At 38.4% G+C, this 22,143-nt stretch overlaps 2 protein-coding genes across 3 annotated transcripts in view; one reads left to right on the top strand and one right to left on the bottom strand.

The window, feature by feature from the left end:
* The window catches only part of FOXJ3 (forkhead box J3), a 136,647-nt gene that overhangs the window by 103,664 nt on the left and 10,840 nt on the right, over positions 1-22,143 (bottom strand). For both annotated transcript variants that reach the window (XM_082614039.1, XM_082614038.1), the window contains exon 2: positions 10,090-10,150. In XM_082614039.1, the coding sequence (XP_082470165.1) occupies positions 10,090-10,133 (44 nt within the window). In that variant the 5' untranslated portion in view covers positions 10,134-10,150. The remainder of the gene's footprint in view (positions 1-10,089; positions 10,151-22,143) is intronic.
* On the top strand, positions 12,814-13,620 carry LOC309800149 (large ribosomal subunit protein uL22-like). The gene has a single exon (XM_082614040.1). It carries the CDS (start codon positions 12,871-12,873, stop codon positions 13,327-13,329), a length of 459 nt encoding a protein of 152 aa, XP_082470166.1. The 5' UTR covers positions 12,814-12,870; the 3' UTR covers positions 13,330-13,620.

The raw sequence follows: 22,143 nt of genomic DNA on the forward strand, positions 1-22,143 counted from the left end.
ACAGTCAGTAGCCATGTGTAGCTAACCAAGCACTTAAAATGTGGCTAGTGTGACTGAGGAACTGATTTTTTTTTAATTTAGATTTAAATAGCCACATGAGGCTAGCGGCTACCACATGAGACAGTAAGCCTTAGAAGATAAGACAAAAAGTTCAAAATACATTTTAGAAAAAGTCTCTGTAATGGTCAAAATTAAGACGGTTTCTCATTACTCTTCATTTAATTGGAACATGTTAGAACTAAACATGCAAATTAATAGATATTATCAATTATAAAAAAAGTTTGATAAATATGATAACAATGATGAACTATGGCATGATAATGAAAGTTATTTCTGCCACTGTGTGGGAATGACTTAAAAGCATAAAACTATATTAATTATAAATATGATAAAAATGTAATATTAAATGTCAGCAACATCCTTAGCCTGAGGTCAGTTGCAAACCTGAATGCTACTGGTAGATACTCTAGAATCTAAGAATTTAGATTATCATACTAGAGATTATCAAACTAAATGAATTAAGCCAGACAGAAAGGCAAATATCATTTGATATCACTTATATGTAGAACCTAAAAAAATCACACAAAACGTATTTAACAAAACAAAAACAGACTCACAGACATAGAAAACAAACTTATGGTTACCTGAGGGGGGAAGGGGAGGGATAAATTAGGAACGTGGGATTAACAGATACACACTACCATATGTAAAACAGATAAACAACAAGGTCCTACTGTATAGCACAGGGAACTATATTCAATATCTTGTAATAACCTATAATGGAAAAAAATCTGAAAAAGAATATACATGTATATGTATATGTATAACTGAATCACTTTGCTGTACACCAGAAACTAACAACACTGTAAATCAACAATACTTCAATAAAAAAATATATTGTTTTAATTTTTAAAAATAAGAATTTAGGGTAAAGGGAAAATAGAAAGAAGGGGAAAAAGAAATCCTCTTCTACCCCATGTTCTTGAGCTGAGAGCAAAGGATAGAAACATGTTCTTTTTTTTTTTTTTTTTTTTTAAGTCTTTTTCATTGAATTTGTTACAATACTGTTTCTCTTTTTTATGTTTTGGGTTTTTTGGCCCCGAGGCATGTGGGGTCTTAGCTCCCCAGCCAGGGATGAACCCGAACCCCCTGCATTGGAAGGCGAAGTCTTAACCACTGGACTGCCAGGGGAGTCCCCAAACATGTCCTCTTTTATTCTAAAAACAATGATCCCTTTTGCTTTCTACTACAGGAAAATGCAAAAAAGGAAAAAAATATGCCAGATGCTTTATGTAATCAATATATATTTTATCCCATGAACCGTAACAGGCCAAGGAGGTAAACATTAACATCCCTATTGCAGCAAAATCAGGAAAAGTGAAGTAACTTACCCATGGTCATATGAATAATACGCGGCAGAGGTCTGAACCTGTATCTACCCAATTCTAAGACTAAATACCAGAGCTGCCTTAACAATAACAAGTCTGCTACTAGAAACAAGACAGCAAGAAGCCTTAAAATAAATCTACCCTCCTCTGGTCATTCTAAATAGCAGGGTTATCAATATCAAATGGAGGGAAATGAGGAAACAGATGGACAGGAAATTCACTTGGGACACTTAACACCCAAGCTTCTCTGGTGCTAAAAATCCCTATGTGTTCCCCAACATATCCTAAACAAACAGACTGGATCAATAATAAAAGGCATTTTAAGGGAGAAGCGCAACAAAAAGGAAAAGATAAGTGTGAACAAGAAAGAAAGAAAAAGATAACAAAAGGAAGAGGTCTCAGGTAGAAGATCAGAAACTACTTAAAGTACTACTGATAACTCAGCGTCCTATGCTGAATACACATGTGAACCATAAAATCAATCCTCATAAATGTTAGGCAATTCAGAAATGCAGAAAGGGCCCCATTTTAACAAGTCCAAAGAAATATCAAATTTTATTTTGCTTTAATCAAACTGAATTATAAGTCTAATGCTATAATACGTGAAAGAAATATGTTATATACATATATGTGTTTACCTGTCTACATAAAGCAAATGCTCAAGGAAAGCTTTTGCTTTTTTGGTAAGCTTTTGCTATTACTGAGTCTATACCTGGAAATAAAATGCAGGTAACCTCAGGATTCAAATCCATCTTATATAAACCCAGTAACCAGATTCTGCTAAATTTTTAAGATTCTATTGTCTGACAGAAACTGTATCCATCATTATCTGAACTCTCACTCTTGCCTTCCAAAACTCAGGAATTAAATAGATGTAGATGACCCAGTATTCACTATCCAGACGTACTATCCAAACTCAGGATATGAATGCAGTAGATTCGGATTGCAAGGAATACTTGCAAATCTTATATAAATTTTTAATATAATTTCACATGATTTACAAAATTAGCATTTTTAGCAACATGCAAGTATCCTACTAAAATCACATAAACACTGGCTGCAAAACAGATCTGAGTCATACACCATGATCAAGTGGGGTTTATTCCAGGAATGCAAGGATTCTTCAATATACGCAAATCAATCAACGTGATACACCATATTAACAAATTGAAGGAGAAAAACCATATGATCATCTCAATAGATGCAGAGAAAGCTTTCGACAAAATTCAACACCCATTTATGATAAAAACCCTGCAGAAAGTAGGCATAGAGGGAACTTTCCTCAACATAATAAAGGCCATATATGACAAACCCACAGCCAGCATCGTCCTCAATGGTGAAAAACTGAAACCATTTCCACTAAGATCAGGAACTAGACAAGGTTGCCCACTTTCACCACTCTTATTCAACCTAGTTTTGGAAGTTTTAGCCACAGCAATCAGAGAAGAAAAGGAAATAAAAGGAATCCAAATTGGAAAAGAAGAAGTAAAGCTGTCACTGTTTGCAGATGACATGATACTATACATAGAGAATCCTAAAGATGCTACCAGAAAACTACTAGAGTTAATCAATGAATTTGGTAAAGTTGCAGGATACAAAATTAATGCACAGAAATCTCTGGCATTCCTATATACTGATGATGAAAAATCTGAAAGTGAAATCAAGGAAACACTCCCATTTACCATTGCAACAAAAAGAATAAAATATCTAGGAATAAACCTACCTAAGGAGACAAAAGACCTGTATGCAGAAAATTATAAGACACTGATGAAAGAAATTAAAGATGATACAAATAGATGGAGAGATGTACCATGTTCTTGGATTGGAAGAATCAACATTGTGAAAATGACTCTACTACCCAAAGCAATCTACAGGTTCAATGCAATCCCTATCAAACTACCACTGGCATTTTTCACAGAACTAGAACAAAAAATTTCACAATTTGTATGGAAACACAAAAGACCCCGAATAGCCAAAGCAATCTTGAGAACGAAAAATGGAGCTGGAGGAATCAGGCTCCCTGACTTCAGACTATACTACAAAGCTACAGTAATCAAGACAGTATGGTACTGGCACAAAAACAGAAAGATAGATCAATGGAACAGGATAGAAAGCCCAGAGTTAAACCCACGGACATATGGTCACCTTATCTTTGATAAAGGAGGCAGGAATGTACAGTGGAGAAAGGACAGTCTCTTCAATAAGTGGTGCTGGGAAAACTGGATAGGGACATGTAAAAGTATGAGATTAGATCACTCCCTAACACCATACACAAAAATAAGCTCAAAATGGATTAAAGACCTAAATGTAAGGCCAGACACTATCAAACTCTTAGAGGAACACATAGGCAGAACACTCTATGACATAAATCACAGCAAGATCCTTTTGGACCCACCTCCTAGAGAAATGGAAATAAAGACAAAAATAAACACATGGGACCTAATGAAACTTAAAAGCTTTTGCACAGCAAAGGAAACCATAAACAAGACCAAAAGACAACCCTCAGAATGGGAGAAAATATTTGCAAATGAAGCAACTGACAAAGGATTAATCTCCAAAATTTATAAGCAGCTCATGCAGCTCAATAACAAAAAAACAAACAACCCAATCCAAAAATGGGCAGAAGACCTAAATAGACATTTCTCCACAGAAGATATACAGACTGCCAACAAACACATGAAAGGATGCTCAACATCTTTACTCATTAGAGAAATGCAAATCAAAACTACAATGAGATATCATCTCACACCAGTCAGAATGGCCATCATCAAAAAATCTAGAAACAATAAATGCTGGAGAGGGTGTGGAAAAAAGGGAACACTCTTGCACTGCTGGTGGGAATGTGAATTGGTACAGCCGCTATGGAGAACGGTATGGAGGTTCCTTAAAAAACTACAAATAGAACTACCATATGACCCAGCAATCCCACTACTGGGCATATACCCTGAGAAAACCATAATTCAAAAAGAGACATGTACCAAAATGTTCATAGCAGCCCTATTTACAATAGCCCGGAGATGGAAACAACCTAAGTGTCCATCATCGGATGAATGGATAAAGAAGATGTGGCACATATATACAATGGAATATTACTCAGCCATAAAAAGAAATGAAATTGAGCTATTTGTAATGAGGTGGATAGACCTAGAGTCTGTCATACAGAGTGAAGTAAGTCAGAAAGAGAAAGACAAATACTGTATGCTAACACATATATATGGAATTTAAGAAAAAAAAAATGTCATGAAGAACATAGGGGTAAGACAGGAATAAAGACACAGACCTACTAGAGAATGGACTTGAGGATATGGGGAGGGGGAAGGGTAAGCTGTGACAAAGTGAAAGAGCGGCATGGACATATATACACTACCAAACGTGAGGTAGATAGCTAGTGGGAAGCAGCCGCATAGCACAGGGAGGTCAGCTCGGTACTTTGTGACCGCCCGGAGGGGTGGGATAGGGAGGGTGGGAGGGAGACGCAAAAGGGAGGGGATATGGAAACATATGTATATGTATAACTGATTAAATTTGTTATTAAAAAAAAAAAAAAAAAAAAAAAACAGATCTGAGAAAACATTTTTTTAAATATTTTTACTTATTTGGCTGTGCTGGGTCTTAGTTGCAGCACGCGGGATCTTTTTTGTGGCATGCATGTGGGATCTAGTTCCCTGACCAGGGATTGAACCCAGGCCCCCTGCATTGGGAGCGCAGAGTCTTAACCACTGGACCACCAGGGAAGTCTCAAGAAAACACTTTTTAATACCATATTTCTTAGTAGTTAGCTGGAACAAGTTATTAAGTTATTGCCCCTCAGTTCCAAACCCGCATCCTTTCTTCCCAATCTGCCTTAATGACACTGGAACTGGGACTCTGCAAACCACATTTCTGCTTTGCCAGCTGATTTTCTATAAGGCTCTGCCAAGAGGGAGCACTAAAGATGGACTGCAAGCCTGGAGAAGAAAAAAGATACTTGGGCCTTCCTGTCTATTCTTTGGGCTTCATAAGAGCATTACCCCAGCAAAGGTTTCCTCACCCCTGCAGCAGAAGGTCCCCCTCACAGTATTAAGTGAATAAAGTTCACAGTTTTTCTAACACTTATGGAACTAGCTTAATCATACCCTACTCAAAGACCCCAGCAACAGCCAGCACCCTTCCCCAGAGTTTTGAGTTTCAAACCTATGGGATTTCTATTCTGAGCTCGACACAAGCACTAGCATGTAGTACCTTCTCCTCGGAGATCTGAATTTTGTTTCCACAGGACCCTTCCTCTAAGTCTCTAGGTTTTCCCTCTGGTCCCCAAGCCCTTAGGGCTCACAGCTGCTTCTAGAAGTATCTATCTCCATGATAACTTCAAGTTTTATTTTTATCCTTTCTGTACCTAGTTAACAACTTTAAATCTAGTTAATGATTCTATTAAAGTCTCTGTTCAAATAACTGGTGTGGTGTCTGCCTCCTGATAGAACCCTGACTGATAAAAGAAAACAGTCTCATTATACTGTAACAGTATATGATGTTATTACAATAACTTTTGTTAAAATGCAATTCTACCCATACTAGCAATTAAAGAAGAACAAAATGTTAATTAAGAGCAATTTGAGGGCTTCCCTGGTGGCGCAGTGATTGAGAATCTGCCTGCCAATGCAGGGGACACGGGTTCGAGCCCTGGTCTGGGAAGATCCCACATGCCGTGGAGCAACTAGTCCCGTGAGCCACAATTACTGAGCCTGCGTGTCTGGAAGCTGTGCTCCACAACAAGAGAGGCCACGATACTGAGAGGCCCGCGCACCGCGATGAGGAGTGGCCCCCACTTGACGCAACTAGAGAAAGCCCTCGCACAGAAACAAAGAGCCAACACAGCCATAAATAAATAAAGAAAAAAAATTTTAAAAAAAAGAGCAATTTGATTAAAATTAAGAGTATACTTAGCTATCACTACAAAATCTTTTGCAACCATTCTTTTACATGATAAGACAACATTAACAAGGGCTATCTCTGTCTTCCCAAATTTTCTACAATAATTGGTTTAAGATTACTTTTTTTTTTTTTTTTTGGCGGTACACAGGCCTCTCACTGTTGTGGCCTCTCCCGTTGTGGAGCACAGGCTCCGGACACGTAGGCTCAGCGGCCATGGCTCACAGGCCTAGCTGCTCCGCGGCATGTGGGATCTTCCCCGACCGGGGCACGAACCCGTGTCCCCTGCATCGGCAGGAGGACTCTCAACCACTGTGCCACCAGGGAAGTCCTAAGATTACTTTTTAATCATAAAAATACAGTAAGTAAATTTTTAAAAATAATTTTAACATGTTCAGATTAAACAAGGATCCAATATCATCTATAGAAAACAATATTTGACTTGTTTACCCTAAATATTTAAAGGGCAGAGGAAGAGATTTAATTCATTTACTAAGTACCCTCTCCTACCCAACAAATTTTTTGAATGTCACATACTTTCATTCCACCCCCCATCTTCACTTAAGTCATCTACTCCCACTCCCACCTATGTTTACAACCCCCCACCTGCCTACCCATTTTCTCATTCCTAGTCACACGGTCCAGTTCTTCTCCACCAACTCAAATGCTTTCCTGTCTTGAGGCTAGCCAATTTCTAGATATATAGGCAGTATATGCAGGTATATACAAGATATAAAGGTAGTATATACAAAGACAGTTACGGCAAACAAGCAATGTTTGTCAGTGGATTTGAGATTTCCTGGGCTTCCCTGGTGGCGCAGTGGTTAAGAAACCGCCTGCCAATGCATGAGACACGGGTTTGAGCCCTCGTCCGGGAAGATCCCACATGCCGCGGAGCAACTAAGCCTGTGTGCCACAACTACTGAGCCTGCGTTCTAGAGCCTGTGAGCCACAACTACTGAGCCCACGTGCCACAACTACTGAAGCCCACGTGCCTAGAGCCCATACTCTGCAACGAGAAGCCACCACAATGAGAAGCCCGCACACCACAAAAAAGAGCAGGCCCCGCTCGCAGCAACCAGAGAAAGCCTGCACGCAGCAAAGAAGACCCAATGCAGCCAGAAATGAATGAATGAATGAATGAATGAATTTAAAAATTAAAAAAAAAAAAGATTTCCTGCTCTACTTCTATTTGGATAATGTAGTTGGGAGGTCGTTTCTGGCTTGGGGAAGACTCTATGGGAAAGCAGACTAAAATTTATTGTGGTTTTAAGTAATCCAGTTTCTCTTCCCTTTACCAAAAAATAGTTATTCTTTTCTTTTCCTTATATCAAACCAAAGCAAGCTTTCAGTTAGAAAAATCAATGACAAACAATGGTCTTCTACCCATACATCTGAGAATGCGAATTCTCTGCTTCACAGAGGGACCATATAGAATATTACAAAAAATGAAAGATTAGGATATAAGGATACTAAATATCTCAACTCAAATGCCATAGTTTCTCAGTTTATTAACTAAATGCTAAATTTATAGGTATATCCACAAAAATTTGATTCTAGGATATTATACACTAGAATTGTAACAGTGAGCAGGTTATAAAATAATTCATGGTATCTCTTTCATCATCTCTTCCAATTATATAATTCTATCAAGCAAAAAAAGTTAGGCATGTATCATTCCTAACCCAATGTCATATACAATCTTCACCTAAACATAACTATTCAAATAAAGGGATTTAAAATCCCAGTAAATGACTTTAATATATGACTGTTTTGGCATAACCCACAACTAAAATATTTTTAAGGAACTCTATGATCAGTGGAAGATCAAAGTCTGCAAAAATACCCTGATATGGTCATATCTAAAGTTTTAAATATTCAAAAAAAGGGTAAAATGATTCCTCCAACCATATTAAACAAAAGGACTCTTAAGTGAAATTAGTTCTACAACAGCTTTGGGGATTAAAGAAGTCTTTTTTTTTTTTTTTTTAGTTCTTTTCAAAACTATACAGGTGTCCCTTGTTGGGAGGTGGGGGTGGGGGCACATGGACTCCAACAAGGTAGAAAAGTAATCACTCCACCTACTTCCATTATAAGCTGGAAGATGCATTCTCAGGGAAAGAAATGCCAAAAGGGCATGGAGTAAAGCTCTTCTACTGAGGAAAAGGAGAGCCAGCCTTAGTCTCATAAAAATTCAAGTATATAGGGCTTCCCTGGTGGCGCAGTGGTTGAGAGTCCGCCTGCCGATGCAGGGGACACGGGTTCGTGCCCCAATCCCGGAAGATCCCACATGCCGCGGAGCGGCTGGGCCCGCGAGCCATGGCCGCGGAGCCTGTGTGTCCGGAGCCTGTGCTCCGCAACGGGAGAGGCCACAGCAGTGAGAGGCCCGCGTACAGCTAAAAAAAAAAAAAAAAAAAAAAAAAAAAAAATTCAAGTATATAAAAACTAAAAAGGCAACTTCATTTTTCTTTGGTGGCATTCTGAACCACCAGAATTTCTTTCATGCCTAAGGATTCCTTGACTTCACTTTCATGGCTCTAATAATTTTGTATCCCTCCTCTCTCTCTTTCCTGCCCTCCAAAGCTGGTCAATTCCACCTCTCTTCATCACTTACGCTGTTCCAGCCACACTGACCTCCGTCATTGCTCCTCCAACCTAACAAGGCAAGTCTCCTGTCCCAGCAGCTCCTGAATTCCCTCTGCCCAGAACGCTCATCTTCTACCTACCCAACATATGGTTCATTCCATCACTCTTTCAGGTCTTCATTCAAATGTCACCTTTTCAGTAAAGCTTTCCCTGGCTACCCTATCTAAAATAACCCTATCTATATTTCCTATTCCCATTCTCTATTTTATTCTTCATCTTAGCTCTTATCACTGTCACTATCTAACATATACTTCTTACTTTTTTATTAATTACCCCGTCACCAAACTGTAAGCCCAATAATTACAGGATTTTTATCTGTTATGTTCACTACTGTAGCCCCAGCATTTAGAACAGATCCTGACAACATATTAGGTGCTCAATATGCTGAATAAATAAATGATTCAGCTAGCTACAACACCACATGTAACTGGTAGGTGCTGCCATCAACAATTCATATTCTAGTCTGAAAGATCCCAATTAACAGATTAGACTTAGGTTATTTTTTCAAACTGTGTGCTGGGAACTAGAGTAATCCCTCAGGGGCAACTGCGGGGGTAGAACATGGAAGCCCAAGCAAGCAGAAAAGCCCGGCATTTATCTACTTTATTCACAGGTTTTCACTTAAGATTTAATTTATAGAAAGGATTTAGCAACTTAGAAAAAATCTAAAACCACTGGGTTGAACACAACTTAGTTCCTACTTTTTTACATTTTACTTATTTATTGTAAATGAGGAGAATCTAGGTATCATATTTATATTATCCTTTAAAAAGAGATTTAAATTACCATCTAATCTTATTTAATAATCTGCTACAAAGGCAATAAAAATTTACTATGTATTTTCTAATTAAAACAAGTAGAAACAAGATTAGTATTTTTTTAAAAAAGGAATAACAAAGAAGAGTAAATTTGTTATTTCATGTACAAGAACATATGTAAATTCACTAAGTGGAGATTAAGACCCAAACCCCACTACGACAAATATCTCTGTAAGCAAAAATATGTCCCAATGTCACAAAATAGCACTATTTACCAAAACAAACTACAATATTTTATTCTGAACCTTACAGTAAAACTGATTCTAATATGACTTGACCAGCATAACTTTTAAAATGTTACATGTTCTAATAAAAAGAAGAGCACTAACCTTAATGAAGTTACAGATGGACAAGCCTGTCCATACAAACCCATCTGGCCACAAAGAGAATCTGAAAAGTAAAGGAGAGTTAGTTATCAGATGCGCCAAAGTAAATTAAACTATAAATCACACTACCATTCTAAAACAGAAATAGAACGCTAAAAGATTCACCATTATTTGAACACATACCCACAAAATTTAAAAATGTTGTTAAGCAATAAGACAGATTACACTGAGGAAGACTGACATAGGAGGAAGCACAAGAAAAACAGGCACACTATAACTGTAACATCCAAAAAAGCTAAGAACTCATAAAATTTAACAAATTGTTATGCTTAGTTACAGACAGTGTCCAAACTGCTTAGCAGAATCCTATGGATTCCAGAGAGGCGCCTAAAGGCTACCAAAGAGCTGAGCATGCAGGTTCCCATCCCCACATAATTGTCTCCCACCCCATCTACCCTTCAATCAAAGCAGTGCTATCTTTGTTGGTTTTGCATAATGGACTTCACTAAAACTTCATCTGAAGAACAGTTCCACTGCTTAAAAAAAAAAAAAAGTTAAGAATAGCATTGAACAGAAGGAGCTTTGTTCAAATTTTAGCTGTGACACTAAGAGACCTTGAAGAATTTATATAACCTCAGTGAACCTCCATTTCTTCATCTGTAACTTGGGGATAATACCACCTGTAACTTTATTTATTCATCAGGGATAAACTGCAGGTTTGTTATTAGAATTAAACAAATCACTAAACAAATGTGAAACTGTCTATTAGCACTACTACCTGGCACAAGGATGATCCACAAGTGTCTACGGGTAACATGAATGAGACAAGCTGGAATGGGTATAAATAAGCATACACAGCACAAATGGAGATTGTGTGCCTGCAACTAAAGAAAACAGGTTCACTCTGAAAGGATCAGCTGCTATTCCCAGTTCTAGCCAATTGTTGCTAAGCAGGACTGAAAGCCCAGTACTGTTGAGAACTTCTTATTTTTCAAGAGAAGCAAGATACCCAAAATTTTATCTGAAATCTCCTGATTTTTATTTTCTAAATACTATGTGGGCCAAACAAACCACTGGATGTTGTCCCAAGTTTATAACTTTTAACTTAGCGGCTAACTGAATTCCCTGCATCTTACTGTCCCGTGCATGCACTAAAGAGAGATGGACACTTCTATTTCTGCTAGAACAAGAGAATAGATAGCTTGATCAACATGGCCACTGGAAATAACAAACACTGGATAATTTTTTTTAATCTTTACATATTAATCAATAACCTGAAAGAAAATAAAGTATGATCGAGGCTAAAAACTAAGTAAAAGAGGGAAACTAGAGACGTATGCAGAGTACTGAAACCAGCTTTCATTCATCTTCAGGGCATTTTGCCAAACCCTATGAATTTCAGCTTGCAATTCCAAGGCCTATTAGGGCTCAAGGTACAAGAGGCAAAGTCCAGGTGTTACCCAAGAGAACTGCAAGGAAAACTTAACCTTGGCGCTGAGTGCTGGTAAGGGATTGGATGGCTATGAGAGCAATTCCACAGCATTTCTTCAGACACTCACAACCAGAAGCTAACCCTCACCTAGATTATGGTTTAAAAAGCTTCGTACTTAGAATTTTGTTTAGGGTAGTCCTAGAATGGTAATGTCTCCCACCCAACCTTGACAGAAGGAAATGAAAATCTTCTCTGGGGAATCTGCCTTTGATCTAGGCCTGGGAGAATTCTCAAGGATAAGGTCCCAAAATAAATAAATTCACAATCAAAAATCACAAAACCAGAAGGAAACAAGCCACTCAAGAGTAAGATACAACTGAAACATCAGCTGGCAGACTCAAAACCTCAAAGACCTCAGATAAGGGAATTACTAGACACTTTTCTCTACTGTTTTTTACTTTATGGGTGACTTACCTACTCTTGTATTTCAAACGCCTATAATGCAGATGAATCTCAAATCTACATCTCTATCAGGGATCAACCTCCTGATCTCCGAACATAAATATCTAACATTCCCTCCCTGAAATCCTGAACTTACTATGTCTAAAACTGAATTCATTATCTTTCTTTAATGTATTTCCTATCTTGATAAAATGGCACAGTCCTTTATCTAAGAATGGCTTTCTTTTCCTTTGTTAGAGCAGAACACTTCTTTTCAATTCTTGATTTCCATGAGGAATGACTTCTCTAAACACCCCTGGGCTCCCAGCCCACTCCTCACCAAGTGCAGAGAGCTAACTCCAGGACTCTACATCCAGTATTCCACAAGGTAGTTACCTGGGTATGACTGCTCTGTTGACTCTAACAACCTAGATATCAGGTAAGCTGTCCAAATTGGGTGGGCAGGGACAAGAGAATGTGGAGAGTCAGCCAGCCCATTTGTCTCTTAAACCTAAATCACATTCTACAACATTCTACAAGATCAGCTTTATCAAAAACAAAGGTAAATTCTTACAAAAGATACCATAGGACCCAGCAATTCTACTCTTAGGGGTACGTGTGTGTGTGTATTTTTATGTATAAAAAATTTATATATATGTATATATACATACATACATACATATATATATATATATACATATATATACATATATATACACACACACACACACACACACACACACACATATATATATATATATATATATATATATATATATATATATAAATCCTCTTGGGAATACATATATACACACATATATGTATCCCCAGGAGAACTTAAAACATATGTTCACACAAAAACTTGCATACAGCTTCCTTTTCCCGTAAGCAGCCTGAGGTGACCTCTAAAAATGGTTCGCTATTCACTTGACCCAGAAAACCCCACAAAATCATGCAAGTCAAGAGGTTCAAATCTTCGTGTTCACTTTAAGAAAGCTCGTGAAACTGCCCAGGCCATTAAGGGTATGCATATCCGAAAAGCCACCAAGTATCTGAAAGATGTCACTTTAAAGAAGCAATGTGTGGCATTCCATCATTACAATGGTGGAGTTGGTAGGTGTGCCCAGGCCAAACAGTGGGGCTGGACGCAGGGTTGGTGGCCCAGAAAGAGTGCTGAATTTTTACTGCACATGCTCAAAAATGCAGAGAGTAATGCTGAACTTAAGGGCTTAGATGTAGATTCTCTAGTCACTGAGCACATCCAGGTAAACAAAGCCCCCAAGATGCGGCCCAGAACTTACAGAGCTCATGGTCGGATCAACCCATACATGAGCTCTCCCTGCCACATTGAGATGGTCCTTACTGAATAAGAACAGATTGTTCCTAAACCAGAAGAGGAGGTTGCCCCGAAGAAAAAGATATCCCAGAAGAAACTGAAGAAACAAAAACTTATGGCCCGGGAATAAATGCCACAAAAAATAAATTCAAATAAAAGTAAAAAAAAAAAAAAAGAAAAAGAAAAACACAAGCAAAAAACTTGCATACAAATGTTCATAGCAGCATTATTTATAAAGCTAAAAGTCGATACAAACCAAATGTCCATCAACTGATGAACAGATAAACAAAATATGACATATCTGTACAATATCCATATAATATACAGTGGAATATTATTCGGCCATAAAAAAGGAAAGACGTACTGTTACATGCCACAACATGAATGAACCTTGAGAGCCTTATGCTTAGTGAAAGAAGTCAGACACAAAAGACCACATATTGTATGACTCCATTTATACAAAATGTTCAGAATGGAGCAAATTCTAGAGATGGAAGGTAGATAGTAGTTGCCAGGAGACAGGGGGATGGGAGGAGGAATGGGGGTAGGGAATGACTGCTAACAGGTTTCTTTTGGGATTGATGAAAATGTTCTGGAATTAGATAGTGGTGATAGTTGCACGACCCTGTGAATAAAAACCTTTTGTATAAAACCACCAAATTTTACACTTTAAAATGAAGAAGTTTTACTACCAACTCCAGCTCCTAGATGTCTTTCTAGCCTACTGTGGCCTCAACGCCTCAGTTTCAGTTTTCTCCACTTTTAAATTACTGCGCCTAAATGGTATCTTGAACACCAGTCTGGTTAACCGGAAGAACAAATATACCAATCATCTTCTCCCTACCCAGGCAGATGCCCAGCAACATGGAACTCTCACAAAAGAAGGCTACGATTCACAGTGAAATCAGAAAAATCTCAGTGTCCTCCAAATCACAAACTCACATTTCTGAAGCCAACTATGTTGAACAATTATATTAATTTGTTCAATTACATCCAAAATTTATACAGTTTAAGTTGGTGCCAACAGCACGTAGTAGCATTTTCTGCAAATCCTTTGAAAATCAACATACAAGAAACTTTGCGTAGCATGACACCACCAGAGGACAGGGAGTAAAAACCAGTCATTCACTGATGGGTATGCTCCCAGAGAAACTACTGCAGTACATCCCATCACCAACAGAAAGAATATGGAATTCCTTTTAATATAAGCAGTCTTCATGTATACATTAAAATGAGTTACAAACTATTCACCTTTAGGAAGCAGATGTTTAACTAACAGGTATATAACAATACATTATCTGGGAGCAGGAGGTGAAATGGGACTAAGTATTTTGAAAAAGCTCCCAAGTAATTCTTATGAGCCCTTTTCTCCTCTCTCCCACCACATAGAGATATAATGCTTTATAGTTTACAAAGAACTTGCAACATTCATGACCTTGCATCAAGAACCCAACTGAGAATCCCAATTGTGACCTTGGGAATATTGTTAAAAGGAAAAATTAATGCCTCAGTTACTGTGACAGTAGCTTGAGTGAAAGCAACACCATATCAGATAAAAGTAGGAATTAGGGCTTCCCTGGTGGCGCAGTGGTTGAGAGTCTGCCAGCCGATGCAGGGGACACGGGTTCATGCCCCGGTCCAGGAAGATCCCACATGCCGTGGAGCGGCTGGGCCCGTGAGCCATGGTCGCTGAGCCTGTGCTCCGCAACGGGAGAGGCCACGACAGTGAGAGGCCCGCGTACCACAAAAAAAAAAAAAAAAAAAAGAATTAGAAGTTTGTTGAAAATGAATACTATAAGCACTAGAGGTCAAGAGATTATTCCTTCTTTTTCTAACTTCGGAATTCAGCTCTTTCAAAAGACTTGAAAGTAAAAAATTCACTAGCATCCATGAAGGAACAACTCCTCTGAATCAGGTTCCTTGACTGAACACTGTGAATTGTTATACTATTAATCACAGGTAATCATTAAAGCAGTCATGGAAATAACCTGTGTCTTAATCAGCCTAAACAGGAAAAATCTGTCAGAGGAAGGCGTAAAGGGAAAAGAATCCTGCTGAGTGAGTAGCAATCAAGCTGTCCACTGCAGCTTCACTAGTTAAACCTGAAGGCAGTGATGCAGCTATAGCTAGAAAGTAAGAACTCAGAGTCACATGCTCTCAGAAAGCAAAAAATCATGTGAGAATGATCAATTCACCATGGTAATGTTAGAGGGGGAAGAGAGGCCAAAACTTAAATTTGGAGAACTCTAACAGATTTAGAGAAGACGAACCAGTTCAAAAAAAAAAAAAAAAAAATTGAGAAAACTGTACTGGAGGTTGCAGCAAGTGATTTAATGGATAGAAAGGCAATAGTGCTACACACAGGTTAAGATGGACATAAACTGAAAAGACAATACTGGCTTTATAGAAGATCATTATTACTACAGAGGGTGGATCTTGTGGACTAGTGAAAGCAAAATTAGACCGCAAGGGTGTTAAGAATAAGGAAAGTGAAGTAAAAGTTTAGCTACAAACTACATAAAATGAAAATAAACAGAAAGCGCAAAAAGGTTAAACAGAGCAGAGAGAAATAGATTAAGAAATCAGGAAAGGTGAAGAATATGTTAGAAAGCTCATCACAGTATATCCCCATTATCCTGTTTTATTCTTCATAGCTCGTCATCATCTGATATGATTTGATATGACTTTTGTTTCACTATCTGTTTCTCTCCCACTAGAATGCAGATAAAAGTTTCTGTTTCATTCTCTGTTATATCCCCAAATCCTGGTATACAGTCTGCAGTCATATTTGTTCAATGAATGAATAAACCAGGTTCCTCAAGAGTTGGAAAGAGAGAATAAACGTAAAATAAGAACAACTAAGATCTAACTGAAAACTCACCAGATTTTTTTTAATGTAGTCATTGTATCCATTACTTCTCTCTGCCTCCAAGCAAGTAATTTCGGACAAATTCACAGTTAGAAAAGCAAGTTAGGTATCCAGAATATATAAAGGACCCTTACAACTCAATAATAAAAAGACAACCCAACTTAAAAATGGGCATAGATTTGGAGATACAGCACAGAGGAAGAGCATTTGACTGCAAAAAAAAAGGGCAGAGATTTGAATACACATTTCTACAAAGAAGATATTAAAATGTCCAATAAGATATGAAAAGATGTTCAACATCATTAGTTATTAGGGAAATGCAAATTGAAATTATGAGATAGCACTTCACACCAGCTAGGATGGCTATAATCAACAAGACAGATAATAACAAAGGTTGCAAAGATGTAAACATATTGAAGCTCTCATACATTGATAGTGAAAAATGTAAAACAGTGCAGCCACTTTGGAAATAGTTTGGCAGTTTGTCAAAAAGTTAAACATAGAGTAATCATATGACACAGCCATTCCACTCCCAGGGAATATACCCAAGAAACGAAAACATACCTCCACAGAAAAATCTGTACACGAATGTTCACAGCAGCAGTAAATCATAATAGCAAAATAGTGGAAACAATCCAAATGCCCAGTAACTGATGAATGGATAAATAAGATGGTATAACCATACAGCAGAATATTATTTGGCAATAAAAAGGAATGGTACATGCTACAACACATATGACCCTTGAAAACATGCTAAGTGAAAGAAGCCAGTAACAAAACTACACATTACATGATTCCATTTATATCAAATGTCCAAAACAAATTTATATCAAATGTCCAAAACAAATTTATATTAATAGTTAGATTATGGATTAGTAGTTAGATTAGTAGTTTCATAGGGCTGGGGAGGCAGGTAAAGTGGACTGACTGCTAATGAGTGTGGGGTTTCTTTTAGAGGGAGAGGAAAACATTCTATAATTAGACTGCGGCAATGATTACACAACCCTATGAATATGTTAAAAAAAAAAAAAATTGGGGCTTCCCTGCTGGCACAGTGGTTAAGAATCCGCCTGCCAATGCAGGGGACACGGGTTCGAGCCCTGATCCAGGAAGATTCCACATGCTGCGGAGCAGCTGGGCCCGTGCCCCACAACTACTGAGCCTGTGCTCTAGAGCCCGTGCTCTGCAACGAGATGCCACCACAATGAGAAGCCTGTGCACCGCAACGAATAGTAGCCCCCATGCTCAGCAACAAAGACCCAACGCAGCCAAAACTAAATAAAAATAAAATAAATTTATTTAAAAAAACACTGAATTTTACACTTTAACCAGGTGAATTATATGGTATGTGGATTTTATCTCAATAAAGCTGGGGAGGTTCCTTTGGTTTTTCTTAAAAGAGCAAGTTTAAGAACCATCCCACACAAAATGTTTCCTTGTTCTGTAAGCTGCTGCTTCACTAGTGCCATATGAGCCCCCCCACCCCCACAAAATGGAAAAGGGGAGAGTAAAAGTAATGACTTCACCAGAAAGCAACTCTACTATAGCAATTATTTTGAAATCTATAACCCCTTGAACCATTAGTGGTTCAAGAAAGTTTGTTTTCTGGTGGGCTCCACCATTTCCAAACCATACTATTTATTAATTAAACATGTTTAATGAAGATACACTTATGTATACACCTCTATATACCCTGAAAAAATTCTATAGGAAACCACTCTAACACTATCTATAAATCAACTACTTAGGTTATACCCCTCTCCTCTTAAAAAAACAACACTAGGGCCAGGTGTTGTTATTCTCCTATAACAGAAGATGAAAAAAAGCATGCCAACCAACAATCAGCTTCAGCTTTATAAGACTGTTCCTGTAGGAGTAGGAAGTGTAGGGCTGAACTGTCTCTTTACCCTCCATAGTTTAGAATTGCTGTCAATAAAACAGGTGGTAAATGTGGGTGAGGGGAGCTTCTTGGCCAAACATCACAGAGCTGTAACTTCTTCCAAACCCCAAACCTTACTTCCTGAAATTTATGTAAGCAGATCACAGGCCACCCTCTTCAAACCAAATCACAACCCAAGCAAATAACACAGGATTCTATTTCTGGGTCTGTCATTAACTCACTGGATAATCCTGAAACTTCAGTCTCTCTACTTTGCTCAATAACTTAAACACAATTTCCAGTCTCAAAATCAAATCATGTGGTCTAATAAAGAACATTTCCCCAACTTGCAGATGTACTTTTATGGAAAATCTAACAAAGGTGTATGAAGTTAAATCACATTATATGTTTAAATCATCTTTAATGAATATACATGAAGTATGAAAAATTCAGAAGACTGCTTACTCCAAAAATGTTGAACTCTTCCATTTTAAACTTTTAAAGGTATTCACTAAACAGAGAAAGAATAAGTTTCCAGAGGGCTGAAGGGTTTTGAGGCTTTAAATTTAAGCTCAGTTATATTTAGAAAACCAAGATGCCACCTCTCTGGATCCCATATCTTTATCTTGGGCATTTGGTTCATGTGCTTTGCCTGGTATAATTCAAAGCAAGAAATCTTACCATATCTCTCAAATGTAAATTGAACATATCAGGGATTTCCCTGGTAGCACAGTGGTTAAGAATCCACCTACCAATGCAGGCAACATGGGTTCGATCCCTGGTCCGGGAAGATCCCACATGCCGCAGAGCAACTAAGCCCATGCACCACAGCTACTGAGTCTGCGCTCTAGAGCCCGCGAGCCACAACTACTGAAGGCTGCGTGCCTAGAGCTGTGCTCCACAACAAAAGAAGCCACCAAGAGGAGAAGCCTGTGCACCACAATGAAGAGTAGCCCCCGCTCACCTCAGCTAGAGAAAGCCCGCACACAGCAAAACAGAACTAACGCAGCCAAAAATAAATTAATTTAAAAAATAATAAAATAAATTGAACATGTCAGAACATATTGGTTGTCAGAGGAATGAGATGCTATACACCTGAAAAGATGGGCAGCTAGTCTCCACTGCTAGAGCTGTTTAATAAAATAAGAATTACCTGCCTGGTCCTCAAAGCAAGTCTACAAACCATGGCCAAGTTTATAAGAAGCATTTCTATCCAATTCCTGGAAATCCTGATTCAACAGTCTAGAGCGAAACCTAGGAAATCTGTTAATTACAAGTATCAGGTGATTCTGATACACAGCTTAATTCAGGAACTATTAGTTTAGGACAAGGATAGCAGAAAGGTTTCATATCATTTACCAATTATACTCGATAGGTAGTAGCTGCCTGAAGTGCTACACTGTGAAGGTCATGTCTAAAAACAAGAAATTAGTAGTTTGCCATGGACATGGTAAAGGGGAAGTGGCAACATCCAAACCATGTATCTGCCGTTATGTGATTCAGACCACTGAATGGGCTTTTTTCTATTTTTAAGGAGGCCTTTGGGGTAAAAGAAGAGACCCAGAACTGGATTATTTACTTTTATTTTATTTATTTTTAATTTTTGGCTGCGTTGGGCCTTCGTTGCTGCGTGTGGGCTTTCTCTGGTTGCGGCGAGCAGGGGCTACTCTTCCTTGTGGTGTGCAGGCTTCTTATTGCAGTGGCTTCTACTGTTGTGGAGCATAGGCTCTAGGCACGCAGGCTTCAGTAGTTGTGGCGCACAGGCTTAGTTGCTCCGCGGCATGTGGGATCTTCCCGGACCAGGACTTGAACCTGTGTCCCCTGCGTTGGCAGGCAGATTCTTAACCACTGCATCACCAGGGAAGCCCCTGGATTATTTACTTCTAACTGGCAGAAGCTCTGTCTCTGGAAAGGTAGTAGGCAGGAAGAACAGCCCTACTGGCATATGTGCCAGGACTCTCCAAAAGTTAATTATTAAGCTTTCCAATATTATACAGAAAAAGAAGACAAGATTTTTGCTCTCAAAATGTCTATAATCTTGTTTGAGAAATGAAAATTCTACATGACATATAAATTTCGTCTAAAAAAAGAAAAAAAAAGGATATTTGTGCCTTGAGAAGTTCCACGTTAGGTAAAGGTGGGAATTAGTGGAGCATTGAGTGCCAGGCCCAAAACAGTATAGTTTGGATTGATTCAAAAGGCAATCAACTGTGGGTTCCTGATCAGGACATGCCTGAAGTAATGTACTAAGAAGATACCACTAGCAGCATTTTCCAGGAAAATATATGGGAGGATATATAATCAAGGCATGACCCATCCGAAGGCAAATAATCTCTTTCGTATTGTTTCTGTATGTACCTGTCTCTGCAACTGGATTGCAGGCCTCCTAGTACGCCAGGCACATGTCAAATTAACCTTTCTACCTCCCATAATGCCTAGCACATGTTTTGTACGTAACAGTCCAAAATGTTTGCTGAATTTCTGTAAATGAAGGAAAACTTAGAGCTATTTCAAAAGAAACAGTAACAGAACTTGGTATAGAGACACAAAAGGTCAAAGAAGTGGACACAATGAAATTGTGCCAAAAAGTAAGGGGGGAACTGTGTTAGGCTAAAAGAGACAACAAACATAACAACTAGATGTAATGTGTAGACCTTGTCTGAATCCTGATTCAATTAAAAACCGACTGTAAAAAGACACAGTCAAGGACATGTTTATTATGAACTGGATATTGTGATAACTAGTAGGAAATATTGTTAATTTCGTTAGCTACAATAATGGCATATGATTATGTAAGAAATGCCTGTATTTTTTAGAGATGCATACTGATGTTTGTAGGAGTGAAAACACAATGCCTATGATTTTCTTTAAAATACTTAAGCAAAAAATAGTTGAGGCATATAAAGCAAACAGCTTAATAATTATTAAATCTGTAATGGGTATAGAGGGATTCATTTTATTTTATCTAGTTTTGAGTGTATTCAGCAGTGGTGGACTTTTATGTTACTCCAGCATTGTACAATAAATTCTTTTTCTTTTCTTTCTCAGATTTCAGGAAACTTCAGAATCACTAGTACTTCTGAGAAAACAACTTAGACTCAATCAAAAAAAAATTGGGCATTCATGTGTTAGCTCTACTAATAGGAAATCAGAGAATCTACTCAAAGAACTTCTTGTAAATTAATATGAGAACTGAATATGAGCCAAGACAGTGACTCAGCTGCTAAAAAGAAAATACAGTCTTAGGGTTCATTAGAAGAATAGTATCCAGATCAACAAGGGTAGCAGTCCCATTCACTCTTCACTGGTTAGCTCACAACTGGAGTATTGTGTTCTGTTTTGAGTACCACGTTTTAAGAACACTTATGAGCTAGAATGCTTACAGGGAGGGAAATCAGCCTAGTGAAAAGTTTAGAAGCCAAATGTCAAGTGTATAATGAAGAAAATGGGTGTGTTTAGCTTGAAGAAAACACTTTCCAGCATTCCCTGTCACCTCTACCATAGATACCCAGTGAAATATTTTCCAGAGCTGTTAACAGGCATTCCATAATCAAGTAAGTTTGAGTCAAGTATTTTTTTTTCTCTCTAAGGGACTTATCAAAGTGTTCAATATCCTAAAGCACTTTATGACTCTTCAAGAAGTTGTTCAGTATTTCCCAAATGTAACCATTCATTCATTCAACAAATATTTACTGAGCACCTATTATTTGCGAACACTCCTCCAGAAGCTGAGAATAAACAATGAACATTTTCAATATCCTTGAGGATAGTTTGTCAAACAGCCAGGCTGGGCCTCTTGCTACTCCTCTAACTTGCATTATTCTTCCTCATCTCTAGGTTTTTGATTATGCAGTCAGCCTAGTCTACCCCATCACTAATCTTTTTTTTTTTTTTTTTTTTGCGGTACGCGGGCCTCTCACTGTTGTGGCCTCTCCCGTTGTGGAGCACAGGCTCCGGACGCGCAGGCTCAGCGGCCATGGCTCATGGGCCCAGCCACTCCGCGGCATGTGGGATCTTCCCGGACCGGGGCACGAACCCGTGTCCCCTGCATCGGCAGGCGGACTCCCAACCACTGCGCCACCAGGGAAGCCCCCCCATCA

This window comes from Mesoplodon mirus (assembly GCF_964341445.2).
Source record: "Mesoplodon mirus genome assembly, chromosome: 3".
NCBI lineage: Eukaryota > Metazoa > Chordata > Mammalia > Artiodactyla > Ziphiidae > Mesoplodon > Mesoplodon mirus.

Bases quoted from the DNA above. Each gene is read 5' to 3' on its own strand.
- LOC309800149 (XM_082614040.1), top strand. From the start codon at position 12,871: ATGGTTCGCTATTCACTTGACCCAGAAAACCCCACAAAATCATGCAAG.